Source organism: Pholcus phalangioides, unplaced genomic scaffold, assembly GCF_987345545.1.
Source record: "Pholcus phalangioides strain wild (caught in Gottingen) unplaced genomic scaffold, Ppha-v1.0 ptg000014l_1, whole genome shotgun sequence".
In the NCBI taxonomy this organism is placed as follows: domain Eukaryota; kingdom Metazoa; phylum Arthropoda; class Arachnida; order Araneae; family Pholcidae; genus Pholcus; species Pholcus phalangioides.
The window spans coordinates 12,987,509-13,003,418 of NW_028301607.1; the positions used below are offsets into that span (position 1 = coordinate 12,987,509).

At 37.4% G+C, this 15,910-nt stretch overlaps 1 protein-coding gene across 1 annotated transcript in view; it reads right to left on the reverse strand.

The window, feature by feature from the left end:
- Positions 1 to 291: 291 nt before the first annotated feature.
- Positions 292 to 15,910, reverse strand: part of LOC149078172 (uncharacterized) — a 42,388-nt gene continuing 26,769 nt past the window's right edge. Inside the window, exons 2-3 of the mRNA XM_089241764.1 lie at positions 6,152 to 6,300; positions 292 to 590 (exon numbers count right to left, since the gene is read on the reverse strand). Coding sequence (XP_089097890.1) covers positions 442 to 590; positions 6,152 to 6,300 — 298 coding nt within the window. The 3' untranslated portion in view covers positions 292 to 441. The remainder of the gene's footprint in view (positions 591 to 6,151; positions 6,301 to 15,910) is intronic.

Here is a 15,910-nt window from a genome sequence, read left to right on the forward strand (position 1 = left end):
AATGCCAAAGACACCAACGGAGAATGAAATGCTGCACGTGCAAGATTGATATCTTACATTACTTAGCGTTCCTTGACACCCTAGGGTGACTTATTCCCCCACCTTTTGGACAAAGCGTGAAGTCAGTATTATCACGATAGCGAATCGTTGTTTCCCTATCCTGGTTTTTTTTTTTAACGGTTAGGCGGTGACTTTGAATTAACACGCTTATTATGCTATTCTAAAATGTGTCATTGAATTCAAACAACTCAAAATTGTATCTCATCCAATCATATCTCTTTTTTTTTTCCTTGCCACCCTGTTATATACATGGTTATTAGATTTTTTTCAATTTTTTTTAGCCCTTTAAGTAGTACATGTTTTTTTCAAATCTTTGCAGTCAATTCAGTTGGAGTTTTTATTTTTTAAATAATGTCGGACGGATCTCAAAGCCATCCTCTTTCACTCGACAACCAGACACGTGGGTAGATTCTCCCGAAGATACTGGAAGAGTTCTTCCGATGCTCCGGGACAGTTGGTCAGTTCGAGTTCCCGGAGCTCCCTCAGTTGTACCAATGACGACAAGCCACTAGATGTCAGCAGCGAGCATCCTGGATATAAATTGAGGAAAAGAAAATAATAGTTATCTGCAATGTAAATGAAACTAATGAAATTTCAAGAAATGAAATTATGAAATATAAATGGAACCAATTTTCATTAAAAATTCCCTCAGAGGAATGTTTATGAGGCTTGCGTGTAGCAGAGAGAGAGGGTGGGCAAGATATCCGGTAATTCTGCGGACCAGAAACTTGCAGTTACGTATAGGGGTGACCATATGACCAGTGTTTCATAGGACATTCCCGTAATTTTGGTCATCCCAACCTTTCCGTAAAATGTACCGTATTTTCCTTGTTATCAACGAAGCTTACTTGAATGTTTGAAATAAAGAATGGAGATTTTTAAAATGGCATATAGATAGCATTGCGCATATATATACACTGAAGAGCCAAAAAAACTGGTACACCTGCCTAATATCGTGTAGGGCCCCCGCGAGCACGCAGAAGTGCCGCAACACGACGTGGCATGGACTCGACTAATGTCTGAAGTAGTGCTGGAGGTAATTGACACCATGAATCCTGCATGACTGTCCATAAATCCGTAGGAGTAAGAGGGGGTGGAGATCTCTTCTGAACAGCACGTTGCAAGGCATCCCAGATATGTTCAATAATGTTCATGTCTGGGGATTTAGGTGGCCAGCGGAAGCGTCTAAAGTCAGAAGAGTGTTCCTGCAGCCACTTTGTAGCAATTCTGGACGTGTGGGGTGTCGCATTGTCCTGCTGAAATTGTACAAGTCCGTCGGAATGCACAATGGACATGAATGGGTGCAGGTGATCAGACAGGATGCTTACGTACCTGTCACCTGTCAGAGTCGTATCTAGACGTATCAGGGGTCCCATATCACGCCAACTGCACACGCCCCATACCATCACAGAGCCTCCACCAGATTGAACAGTCCCCTGTTGACATGTAGGGTCCATGGATTCGTGAGATTGTCTCCATACCCGTACACGTCCATCAGCTCGAAGCAATTGGAATCGAGACTCGTCAGACTAGGCAACGTGTTTCCAGTCCTCAACAGTCCAATGTCGGTGTTGTCGGGCCCAGGCGAGACGTAAAGCTTTGTGTCGTGCAGTCATCAAGGGTGCACGAGTGGGACTTCGGCCCCGAAAGCCCATATTGATGATGTTTCGTTGAATGGTTCGCACGCTGACACTTGTTGATGGCCCAGCATTGAAATCTGCAGCAATTTGCGGAAGGGTTGCACGTCTGTCACGTTTAATAATTCTCGTCAGTCCCGTTCTTGCATGATCTTTTTCCGGCCGCAACGATGTCGTAGATTAAATTTTCTACGGGATTCCCGATATTCACGGTACACTCGTGAAATGGTCGTACGTGAAAATCCAAATTTCATCGCTACCTCGGAGATGTTATGTCCCATCTTTCGTGCGCCGACTATAACACCACGTTCAAACTCACTTAAATCTCGATAACTTGCCATTGTAGCAGCAGTAACAGATCTAACAACTATGCCAGACACTTGTTGTGTTATGTAGGCGTTGCCGACTGCAGCGCCGTACTGTGATTGGTTCCATATCTCTTTATTTGCATACGCATGCCTGGACCACTTTTTTTGGCTCTTCAGTTTATATTGTAGGTTTTTTTTCTTTTAATTATTATATTATTTCTCTATTTCTAATAGATTTGTTTGGACGATGAGGGATGATTGTATACTGTTAAGTGATGGTGGAGTGCCTACCTCCGATCACTCTTTTGTTGGCGATTTTGGGTTCGAACCCAGATTGCCTGTTAGTATCACACCTTTTTTTTTATTGTGTTATACCAGCGGTTCTCAACCTTTTCTGATTAGATTTTCAGTGAATAATTTCTCTGGCGGAGCCCTGTTTAACTCGAGGAGCCCTTTTTAGTATATTATTTATATGGCATGGCGGTACCCTTTAGGCCTCTTTTTTGTTTATCAAATTTATTGATTTATTTTATTATTCTCGAGTGGCCGCAGAGCCCTTGGGAAGTGCACATGGAGCCCCAAGGGTTCCGCGGAGCACCGGTTGAGAACCGCTGCTCTAAAATACTTTAAGACATTCATTTTTAAAAACATTGTTGGTGTTGCTATCAAAAATATTGTTGGTACTTTGAAAATCAGAAGTGCCTTATGTGGTAATGAAGAAGCTCAATTATAAAAAACTAAATTCTTCGTTCAGCTTTGCTCCTTATAAACAAAGCTTATAAACTGACCTGAAAGATCAAACTTCCAGTTCAGTAATTTTTTCAAGACTCAAGGAGGCCTTTGTCCAAAACAAAGGACCTCCACACAAGCAGTTGACTGGTAAGATCGTAAAAAGTGAATTTTCCCACACTCTACTTTATAGTAATGTGCTGCCATCTAATCTCAAATTTAAAAGTGACTCATGTGGTGATGATGAAGTTTAAATAAAAAAAACTATATTCTTCATTCCGCTTAGTTCCTTATAAACAAAGCTCATAAATTGAACTGGAAATTCAAACTGAAAGTTTGGTTATTTTATTTGAGCATAAGGAGACGTCCAAAACAAAGAACCTCTTTATGAGCAGACGACAGACAAGAAGTCGGTTCCCTACAAGCTTAGCTCACAAACAGAACTGGAAGTTCGAACTGCCAGTTCAGTAATTTTCTCAGGACACAAGGAGACGTCCCAAACAAGTAACCTGGAGAGGAGCAGACGACAGATTCTGAGGCTTGCATCCAGCTTATATTACTGGAGGGAGCAGCATCCAGCCGCCGCGACTGCAGCGACATCAAATGCAAGGAAATCACGTGACGGTGAAAACAAAGTTCCCGCCTGGCAATTTGCGCATAGAAATGTACAGTTCGGTCTCTAAATATTAGGTTTTAAAGATTAGAAAAAAGGATAAAGAACTCATCTAAAGGTGAAGAAAGATATAATTATTTATTTCATTAATACTGGAATCATTTCTTTCATTATTTCTTAAATTTTCCTTCATTAATTCTGGAATTATTTCCTTTATTAATTAATTTTAATTAATTTATCTATTAATTAATTACTTTGTTAAGTAATTGCTTTCATCAATTCTGGATTTGTTTCTTTCATTAATGCTGAAATTATTTCTTTCATTGATTCTGACATTATGTCTCATTAATTCTGGAATTGTCTCTTTCATTGAATTTGGAATTATCTCTTTTTCATTAATTTTGGAATTATCTTTCATCAATTTTATTATTCATTAATTCTTTCATTAATTTTGGAATTATCACATTTATCAATGCTGAAATTATCTCTTACATTAATTTTGGAATTATCTCATTGACGCTGAAATTATTTTTTCATTCATGGTTTTAAACTCCTATTTATGCCATAAGAAAATAACGGGGGATCGTGTTTGTCGTCACCGAGTCACGTGATGTTACGACGAAAGATGTTGGGGGACAGTTCTCCGTATAGCCACTACATAAGGGCCCTATCCTTCTACAGTCGCCTTTTAGTTCTCAACACTGCCAAGGAAGGCGGAGACCGCTGACGTCATACTCTCCCCAGTAATACAAGGCGACTGGATAGGGGCTATTGTAGTGGCTACAGTAATACAAGCTCGATGGAGGCTTGATTTATATACTGTTGGTGCTGCCATCTAATCTCGAAATTTCAGGCAACTCGTGCGATGATGAAAAGAGAGAGAGAGAGAGTTCTTCGTTATTTTTTGGCATAAAATTTTTTTATGAGACGAAAATTTCGGTAACAAAATTCGTACATTTGCAACAATCGATTTTTTTTATGTAGAAAAAATAATTATTTCTTTCCACAAAAACATTCGGACAATATCGACGGTCGAACAAATAATTGAAAATACGGATTATGTGGTCTTCAGATAGGGTTACCAGATTCAAAACTGAAAAAGGAGGACGCCTGGTGTGAACCTTAGGCAGTGCCGTTGCCCGAAGGGCCTCAAGAGAAGAGGTGCCTCAGAAAAACGAGACGTAGTTGAATTTTTCGAGAATTTTTCAGGTAGGTCTTCCAAAAAAACCCTTGGCTCGGGGCCTATGATGCTCCTAAGACGATCCTGCCTGTCAGCCCCACCCTTGTGGGCGGGATCATGGAGTTCCAGTACTTGATTCCTTTACTTCTATTAATTTACATTAATTGAACAAAAACGGCAATAAAAAATTCGAAAAATGATCAAAGTTATCGAATTGCAACGTATATTTGATAAAAGAGATGATGAAGCGCTTCAAAAGTATGACAAAAATTTATGTCTGTTCAATATGGTTCGAGCCACGATGAAGTGTCAGCAGGTGGACCCCACGCTAATTATTATTAATAATTTATGAAATTTGTAAAATTAATTTAAATGGCATTCCCTCTCAATGGGTCGTGTTTGATTACGATCTGCACCAGCGGTTCTCAACCTTTTTTGACTCGAGGAGCCCTTTTCCGTATATAATTTTTACATCGGAGCTCTATTTGACTCGAGGAACCTTTTTTGTATATAATTTTTGTGGCGGAACTCTGTATAGGCCTCTTTTTTTTTATTTATCTGTCAAATTTTACATATTTATTTTATTTTCCTTGAATCGCCGCGGATTCCCTAGGAAGTGCACACGGAACATCGGTTGAGAACCGCTGTGTTATAGAATGAAATCTGCGCGAAACGGAACATCAAGAGACTGAAATAATATTCCATTTTATAAAGGTGCACACACACACACATATAAAAGTATTAATCAATGAAAGAGGACTATCTTTTGATTCCGTCTTAGATAGGTTTCACTGCACAGTAATACCTCGGCTTACGAAGTTTTCGGCTAACGAACGTGATTGAGGTATGACTGTATTTGAAACGTATGAGTGAGAGTACCATCTATCTTTCACAGAAGATGAACAAAAAAAATTAAATTTTTTTTTTCTCAGCCGTTTTGAGAGCAGCATTTTTGTGTGACTTTTCACGCAGCCTAGGAGTTAACAGCCGTAACCAATAAAACATTTAGGATTTTAATGAAGTAATTATTTACTTTCTGACGGGACGAGTTAACTCGTTTTAATCTATTCGAAAAAAATTGTACATAAACTTGCGTTCTTCAGAAAAAAACTGCGGGATGGGACCTTAAATACAATCGGTACTCGATATAACGACCCCCCTCCCTCCATTCCCATCGAAAACGGACGTTGTATTGGAAGGGTCGTTTTATCGAAAGGAAAACATATATGATAGTCGTTATACGAGAACATTCAGGACCGGTCGTTGTAACGGAATGGTCGCAATAATGTGAGGGCCGTTATCATGGCCCCCCACATCCTGAAGCAAAGCCCCTAGGCTGGGATCTTTTACGGGCCCCCCGACCAGACTTTCACGGGTCCCCTTTATGATGAATTTATAGCGTGAAAAACAAAAAAAAAAAGATTAAAATCACCTCGGGCCCCAGGGCTGGAGCCTTGTCAGCCCATCCCTTCTGGGGGCCATGGCCGTTATAACGAGCGTTGACTGCAGTAAACTTGATGGCCGGATTGAAATTTTCAATGCGCGATGTATATATATATAAGCTTGAAATACGCCTGGTGTAGAACAATAACAATCCTATGGGCATAGATGGCAAATTTGTTACCTGCGAGGGAGAGAACCTGAAGGCTCCTCATGCTGCACAGATGCTGCAATCCGAAGTCCCTTATCTGAGTACACCAACGCAGGTACAGAATCCGAAGGTTAACCATCGTTGACAAGTAACCGACTCCAATATCCGTAACGTGTACACACCTGCGAATGTAATGATAGACTATGTGTGAAAATTAACATAGAATTTTATTATATAAATATAGCATTTTCTAACAAATGATTTGGTCTTGAGTAAAATTCTTGGATTCATAAGGCCGTCATAAACTGATGAAATCAGATAAAAAATGTCTAAAAATACAAATAAAGTATATAAAGTATAATACAATAGGTGAATGCGTAGTGAAGAAAATAAATTTATAATAGTTTCTAATAGGTAAAAAGTCTCGCCGCAGAGAGCAACAGGCCTACAACGGTAAAATCTTCAATCATTACACTTCACTCATACTTCGAAAAATACGTAGTAGATGGCAGCACTATATAACAAGCATTACACAGAAACAAGCTTCACGTTAGGTTCACAACACGGACACGCAGATTCCAACATGTACCAATTCGTTAGAAGTTCCGCAGAAGAATATGGACGAGGTACATGTGTGGTTTAGCAGTTTCTAATAGGCTTATACATGTTACTGCCAAAATCCCGAAATCGGCCAGTTCGCAGTTTACCCATGTCCGAATTTCGGACTTTCGCTTGGCTTTGTCCGGTCCTAACGTATCGATCCCTATAGAACGGTCCCTATAATTTGGGGTCATCACCACGTTGGCGTATTTTTTGTGATAATTATGGTCATTTATAATTATGTTCAGCTTTGACAACTCTAACGATCAAAGGGAAATGAATATCGATATCGTAGGGATATCGATTTATATATTGGAGCCAGCCAAAGCCCGGACAAAGCCTGGAAATTTGTGCATTGGCCAATTCAACTGGGGCCGACCAGTTGTCCAGTTCGCGAACTGGCCGATTTCGGGCTTTGATAGTTACATTTAAAGTGATGCTGCATTAACATTTTTACTTCACGAAATGGCTACGTACGCATATATATGTGCATTTTTACTAAATTTTAATTTTCATTCATTATTGTGAAATAAAAATTGTAAGACAAAATTAAGGATCCTGTACAGCAGTGGTTCTCAACCTGGGGCCATATGGCCCCCTTGTGGTCCTGGGATATTCTAGGGGGGGGGGGCACCGGTGAAAATCAGAAGAAAGGTGATCCACGACAGGTCATGAAGAACTGTGATGAGAAAAGCTTTAAAAATGAAACATAGTTGAAAAATATTACTACTTTCAGAATCCATCAGATCCGTCCACAGAATTAATGGCTTCTTAACTCTTGCGTCTTTGTGGGCATGACCTTAATGGTCTTAATGTCTATAATGGAGGAGGGGGAACTGCACTATATGGGATTTGGTACTATGATTTTCATATGTAAGCTGTTATTTCCAGCTGAGTATGGAGGTCCGCCAGAGAAACGGTTGATGTGTTGGGAGGGTTAATTTATCGTGCAGGTTCGTTGGATCGTCCCTTATTTTATACAGATCGTTTTTACCATATAATTTGACTCCTGGGAGGGATGATAATCCACCATTTGAATTCATTCCTAGCCAGGATTCCGGAGATTGATCTGATTTATTAAAATTTCATTCATAAAATAAAAAAATAGAAAGTATCTCACTCTTGAATGAGAGTAGAGGGGGGTCCTGGATAGGACAGGGGGAGCCACGAGCGAAAAATGTGATCCACAGGGGGCCATGAGCTGAAAAAGGTTGTGAAACCCTGCTGCACAGGGTGTCCCATAAATTCGTAAATAGTTTAAAAAAATTCATAAGAACTAAATGAATTGGTACATTTTAATTGCGATTTACGAAAAGGTTATTCTCAGGGAAGGGTGTTGTTTTTTACTTTCATAACGGGAGAAAAATAGTTCGAATTTTCGCCGATAGATGGCACTGCACTAAATCAAATTACTGAAAATATGCAAATCAAAGTCCTATAAAACGCAGAGTGAACGAATAACATCTCATTTCTGAATTTTCCTGTTACTACCACTTATATGAAGTTTCAATGTGATGTTGGCATTGGTTGATAAAGCACTATTGGTGAAGTTGTTTCAACTCAGCGCGCCGGCTTTTGATAAGAAAATGAAAGGCTCTTAAGCAGGCGCGATATGTCGTCAATGTTGCTTAAATGGTTAAGGTTAAAAATGAAACCAGCAGAGATTGAATAAACCTCAAAAACCTTTTATTTTAGCATTGACAAGCCCAGATATTTCGATGTAGAACACTCTCATAAACCCCTTAGTTTGCACCTGCTTAAAATCCAAAGAAATCTTACTTTATCAGAAAAAAAAGATATGACATTTCAAAGGGAGTTCAGTGATTTCAGCTGTACCGCTTAAGTGTTAAGGCAAGGGTGCTCAAACTTTTGGAAAGTGCGGACCCCTTTATTGGTGTGAAAAAAGTATCACGGGGCCACATGATGATCTGGAACAACGGCGTGGCTGGTCACTTAAGTGATATGGAAATGCGCGACGCGGGCTGCTTAAGTGATATGGAAATGCGCGACGCGGGCTGCTTAAGTGCTCTGGAACTGTGTTGTTAGTCAATTCTGTCATCTGGAAATGTACTCTGCTGCTTGCTTAAGTACTCTACTCCGTGCCGCTGGTAGCTTAGTGCTTTGGATCTATGTCACTAGTCACTTACGAGATTTGTAACTGCTCCTTGGGTTGCTTGAGAAATGTGTAAATGTACCGCGGTGCCGCTTAAATGCTCTGTAACTGTGTTTGTAGTCACTTAAGTGATCATTAAATGTTCCGCGGGTCGCTTCTGCCATCTTTCAATGTATCGCGGGCTGCTTCTCTGGAACCGTGCAACTGGTCATTAAGTGATCGGGAAGTGTTCCGTGGGTAGCTAAAGTGATCTGTAGATGTGCCGCGGGCCACTTGATTGATCTAGAGATGTTCCTTGGGTCACTCAAGTCATCTGTAAATGTACCGCGGGACTCTGTGCCGCTGGTCACTTAAATACTTAAATGATCTGAAAATGTTCCGTGGGTCACTTCGTGATCTGTAAACGTGCCGCAGGCCGCTTGAGCACTGTAGAACTGCGCCGTAATGACTTAAGTGATCTGGTAACGTGCCGCTTAGTTCATTTTTGCAAAATTCGATTTGAGTTCCGAACCACGTCAGATGACTCAAAGGGCCACATCAGGCCCGCGGGCCATGGGTTGAGCGTGTATGTGTTAAAGCAACTGCAATTTATCAAGTGAAATTTCTTTCCCGTCCTTGGATAAGGAATAAAAAGTGCAAAGAGGTGCTACCATCTCAGTTGAGCCCAAAGTCCTAAAACTAGCGACTCTTATTGGATGCGTGTAATCGTGACCATAACCTAATCTCGCTAATACGGTTATTTCTCCCTATTCCCGAATCGGGAAACGGAGAAGTCCCTTTCGATATAGGTTAAGTATCAATTATAGGGGGAGGGGGGGGGATATAATCTGCGATGGATATCGGTTGCCCGAGAGAAGTTTATTTTTGGTATTCCCCGGTTAGCATCAGCGTGAAATTTTATTGATTGGGGGCTCCATGAGTGAGAGATGTTTGCTGTGCGTGACCCACAACGGTTCGTCGTCGCTATGCCGACCCCGTCCACGGCCTAATGTCTCTGAAGGTGACTTCACCGAAATATATAAACTGAGTACGGTACGGTACGGTGTGTTGGTTGCACTGGAAATACGTCGTTAAAAGTAATTGTTTGGTCCTTGCCCTTGGAGAGGAAATCGAAGAATTTTCTCGAAACGTCATTTCCACGATTTTCCAGATGAAAAAGGGGGAAAAAAATCATCGTATCGTATTCTGGGTGTGCAGGGGAAACGCCATTAAAAAAATCGATTTTTTTTTTTGGAAAATATCTATAAATTGTTTTTAATGAAATATCAATAAAAAATTCATTACGGTCAATTTTTTTTTAAATTTTATTTCGACATTCCAAGTAAAATGTATCAATTAACAATGAATTATAAGAAATATTTGAAATGGTTGGTACATGGCCCCCACATCCTGGAGCAGGAGGGCCCCTAGGCTGGGATCTTTTGCGGGCCTTCCCCCGACCAGACTTTCACAGGCCCCTTTATGATGAATTTATAGCGTGAAAAAGCAAAAAAACTGAAAATCGTCCCGGGCCCCAGGGCTGGAGCCTTGTCAGTCCACCCCTTGTGTGGGCCATGGGTTGGTAAGTAGTAAGGAGGCAAGGGAAAATAAATCAGTAAAATATATAAAATTGAATTGTTTGCAGAACTCGTGTGTGTGTGTGTGTGTGTGTGTGTGTAAAAAAAATTCAATTTATATTCAATTGAATTGTTTGCAGAACTCGTGTGTGTGTGTGTAAAAAAAATTCAATTTATATTCAATTGAATTGTTTTTATTGTTATTATTTTTGGTGTTGGGGGGGGGGGGAAGGGAACACACAAAATGTGTGTAAAAAATTGAACATGAATGTATATTGCGAACTGAATCGAAATAACGTAAAACTGTATGAAAATGAATGGTACATTGGATGAATTATTAGATGAATATTGATAAAAAAAAATTATAATATTGGAAAGAAACTGAAAGATATGCTAAAAAAAGGAAATTAAAACATATCTAGAAACTGAAAATTAGACGATATACTAAAAACTGCAAATTAAAAGATATGCTAAAAAAAGGAAATTAAAAGCTATACTAAAAAAGGAAATTAAAAGCTATGCCAAAAACTGCAAATTAAAAGATATGCTGAAAACTGGAAATTAAAAGATATACTGTAAACTGAAAATTAAAAGATGCTAAAAAAAGGAAATTAAAGGTGTACTAAAAACTGCAAATTAAATGATATGCAAAAAAAGGAAATTAAAAGATATGCTAAAAACTGAAAATTAAAAGATATGCTGAAAACTGGAAATTAAAAGCTATGCCAAAAACTGCAAATTAAAAGATATGCTGAAAACTGGAAATTAAAAGATATACTGTAAACTGAAAATTAAAAGATGCTAAAAAAAGGAAATTAAAGGTGTACTAAAAACTGCAAATTAAATGATATGCAAAAAAAGGAAATTAAAAGATATGCTAAAAACTGAAAATTAAAAGATATACTGTAAACTGAAAATTAAAAGATGCTAAAAAAAGGAAATTAAAGGTGTACTAAAAACTGCAAATTAAATGATATGCAAAAAAAAGGAAATTGAAGATATGCTGAAAACTGGAAATTAAAAGATATGCTGAAAACTGGAAATTAAAAGCTATGCCAAAAACTGCAAATTAAAAGATATGCTGAAAACTGGAAATTAAAAGATATACTGTAAACTGAAAATTAAAAGATGCTAAAAAAAGGAAATTAAAGGTGTACTAAAAACTGCAAATTAAATGATATGCAAAAAAAGGAAATTAAAAGATATGCTAAAAACTGAAAATTAAAAGATATACTGTAAACTGAAAATTAAAAGATGCTAAAAAAAGGAAATTAAAGGTGTACTAAAAACTGCAAATTAAATGATATGCAAAAAAAAGGAAATTGAAGATATGCTGAAAACTGGAAATTAAAAGATATGCTGAAAACTGGAAATTAAAAGCTATGCCAAAAACTGCAAATTAAAAGATATGCTGAAAACTGGAAATTAAAAGATATACTGTAAACTGAAAATTAAAAGATGCTAAAAAAAGGAAATTAAAGGTGTACTAAAAACTGCAAATTAAATGATATGCAAAAAAAGGAAATTAAAAGATATGCTAAAAACTGAAAATTAAAAGATATACTGTAAACTGAAAATTAAAAGATGCTAAAAAAAGGAAATTAAAGGTGTACTAAAAACTGCAAATTAAATGATATGCAAAAAAAAGGAAATTGAAGATATGCTGAAAACTGGAAATTAAAAGATATGCTGAAAACTGGAAATTAAAAGATATGCTAAAAACTGCAAATTGAAAGATATGCTAAAAACTGAAAATTAAAAGATATGCTAAAAAAGGAAATTAAAAGCTATGCCAAAAACTGCAAATTAAAAGATATGCTGAAAACTGGAAATTAAAAGATAAGCTAAAAACTGCAAATTAAAGGATATGCTAAAAACTGAAAATTAAAAGATATGCTAAAAACTGAAAATTAAAAAATATTATAAAAACTGGAAATTAAAAGATATGCTATAAAAATAAAAGTTTAAGATATTTTGAAAAATTAAAATTTAAAATATGCTTTAGCATATGAAAATAGAAACTTGAAATGTGCTTTAGCATAGGAAAATGAAAAATTAAGATATGCTAAACAAAAAGAAAATTTAAGGTTTTCTGAGAAAAATAAACATTTGAGGCATTCTAAAAATTGAAAATTTTAAGATGTTTCTAAAAAATTAAAATTAAAGATATAAAACTTCAAAGTTAGACTCTGTCTAACAATCTGCCGCTGTGGTGGTCGAGTGGTTATAGTGACGGACTCGCGATGCGAGGATCCGGGTTCGAACCCCACAGTGGTGGTCGGCTGAAGTTGGTTTTCTGTGGTTCCCAACTACAAGGCGCAAATGCGAGCCGGTCTCCCTGTTAAAAAGTCTCGCCACAGAGAGCAACAGTCCTACAACGATAAATCATTCAATCATAACACTTCACTCATAGTTAGAAAAACTGGTGGCAGATGGCAGCACTACACATAACAAGCATTACAGAGAAACAACAAAACTACACGTACACGCACATTCCCGCATGTACCGATTCGTTTGGGGGTTCCGCGGGGGGGGGGGATTAGTAGTAGTAGTAGTAGGTAGGGCCTCCAAAAGATGGCTCGGGGATCCATGATGTTCTTAAGTCAGCCACCTCGTTGGGCAATTTGCCTGTTGTGGCGTTGTATTTGTATAATCGTAATCATCATTACCACTATCAAGTCAAGCCTCTTCCTCGGCCAACACCATCACACGTCAGATTTTATCAACCACGTGTTTCTTTTCAAGCGAGTGGTCTGCGCTATAACAGATCTTTCATGCTGAAGAGGGGGGTGGGGTCTCGAAACAGCTGTTTGGTATATCAATTTTCGTATTTTGAAGTATAATCGTAGGTTTTCAATTTTCTACATTGAGCTCACTGGTTGCATATGCTCGAAATAAGGCATGCTTTCATGCTACTTACAAGGAAAGTTCCCAAGCAGACGTCTTCAAAAAGTTTTGAAAAAATTACCACTGCGATTCTACTCATTCGAATGTAAAAATAGAAATATAAAAAATTATTATATGGGTCACTCAAAATAAAAAGTTTAAATATTAATATTTTGAATGCCAATACAGGCCAAGAATGAATTTAAAAATCCGTAGCCCCTAGAATCTTAGAGTGGCGTCATTCAAACAACACATGATCAGTTCAACAGTCAACACCAGCTATAGCAGAAGGCCTCCGCGCGAAGCTCGTGACGTCACTGAAGAAGGTCATCTCACCAATAGCCATTGGGGAAAAGAGATGGCGTATGCGCCAGCCAGCTATATCCAATGGTTATAGGTAGGATGACTTTCTTCAGTGACGTCACGAGCTTTGCACGGAGGCATTCTACTATAGATGGTGTTGAACGGGTACAGACTAGACAGAGAGAGGGAGAAGTAAAACTAGCTTGAGAACAGAGAGAAGCTGGAGGAAAGAAAGAAAAAGAAAGTGAAAATCAGTTTTTATAGATATCGCCAAGAAGCGCAGAAAGCAATAAGTATCATCACTATCAACGAGTGCGGAAAAACACGTGCATTATTAAAGTAACGTAATTCAGAGAATTATTATTCATTATAATGAAAACTTGATAAATTAATAATGAATGAATAATTTTCAATTCTAACTAATTTTGTCCCCGTTGCTCTCACCTTCATCGAAAAATGTAGGCGCTAGCGGCCATGTTTATTTCCGTAACGCGAGCTTACTAGCGGCTAAAAATCCGACATTCCCTGGTGAACTTGGCCAATCACAGAGGAGTGGGAGTGAGTTACTCTCGAACCGGTCGTTACTTCGTGTACAATACTTGGGAAACTGTCGTGACTTCGGAAACTGTTCGGAACTTACAATGCGCAAGCGCGTTCTCGTAATTTTGTAATATTCTGCGCTCTTTCCTAATTTTTTTCTGGCTCTCATTTTTATTTTTTTCCATCAATATTTTCTACATACAAGTACAAATACTTATAGTTCTCTTTTTTTCATCAATTTCCTGTTGGTTTGGGTTTATGTATTTGAGGTTAATTGATTTTTCTTTTATAATTATTTTTTCTACATTGTGTATAATTCTGTTTTTATTTTTCCTGCATTAAATATATTTTCCTGTTATTATTTTTCCTACATTACGTATATTTTTTTTATTTTTCCTACATTAAAAGTACATTTTCCTGTAATTTTTCCTACATTGTGTATTTTCCTGTAATTACTTTTCCTACATTACATGTACCTTTCTGTTCTTATTTTTCCTGCATATTAAGTACATTTTCTTGTAATTATATTTTCTACAGTAAGTATACTTTCCTGCAAAGAAGGATAAAAAATCTGAAAATCCTCTCCTTGAGAAAATTCTACGTACACCTATGCTTTCCTGTAATTAACTATATGTTTAATTGCTGTCAACCCCTTTTAAATATGAATCAATAGAATTAAAGAAATCTTTGGGATGAAATAAAATAGAATTTACAATGTCTAAGTCTCTTCGCGCATGCCGTTTCCATGATTTATTCAATGTGGAAAAAAAAAGGAACCAAAAAAAAAAAAAATAAATAAAGCTGTCTAAATTCATTAACATTCGAGCACTTTCAAAGTGGTTTACTACAATTTCTGTTTGTATCGCTGAACTTTTGTGACAAGCTTATGACTTTTGAATTTAGAAAACTAATCATTTCCACAACCCTTAAGGTTTTTCTTGACTTGGTACACACTGTGGATACAACACATCCTCAGACCAATATTTTGGGATTAGCTCATGATTAGTGGTAAGTTATTAAAAGTTGTTTTAGCCCCACTGTTTGGGATGGTCAGCTCAAGTTGGTTTTTTAATTTTAAGGTGCAAATCTAAGCCAAACTCCCATTTAACCCTTTAAGTGGTTTTTGAAATTTTCATGATCAGCATTGTAATTGCCACATTTGAAATTGCAAAACCTTGCCATTACATGTGTGGCTTTCTATGAAGAGAACCCTTTTTGTATTATTTATATATTGAGCATATATTTCTCTTTTTTTTTCTCGCTTCTTCTTCTTATCTAACCTAGAACAATAGCTAACTCTGCCCACTGACAGTTGATTGGTTGGAGGGGAATGGAAAACATTTTATTGTAAAAACAGTTTCACTGCATTTTTATAGAAGACAAAATATTTCGGGTGACAGAAATAAAGCAGATCAGATTTGACAAGATATCTCAGGATTGCCCCTGAAAGGGTAAAAAAAGTCTCTTTGGGCAGAGCAACACGGTCTATGATATTAAAAATTTAATTCATGATCATGTTTATTTTTAATATTGTAGAATCGTGTCTGCAATGTCTTATTGATGGCCTTATCCTCTCGGCTGTTAGAATAATTGTTTATTCTACAGTTATATATACAGTAGATAAACAGATATAATGTTTATCTTCCATGTTATAGAATGTCTGTGATCTCATATTGATTTTGATGGTCTGATCCTCTCTGCTATATCAGGAAATTGCTTATTCTATAATGTATAAAAATTCAAAACACCACGTACATCTGCACAGTATTACAGAATACTTTGAAAAATAGCATT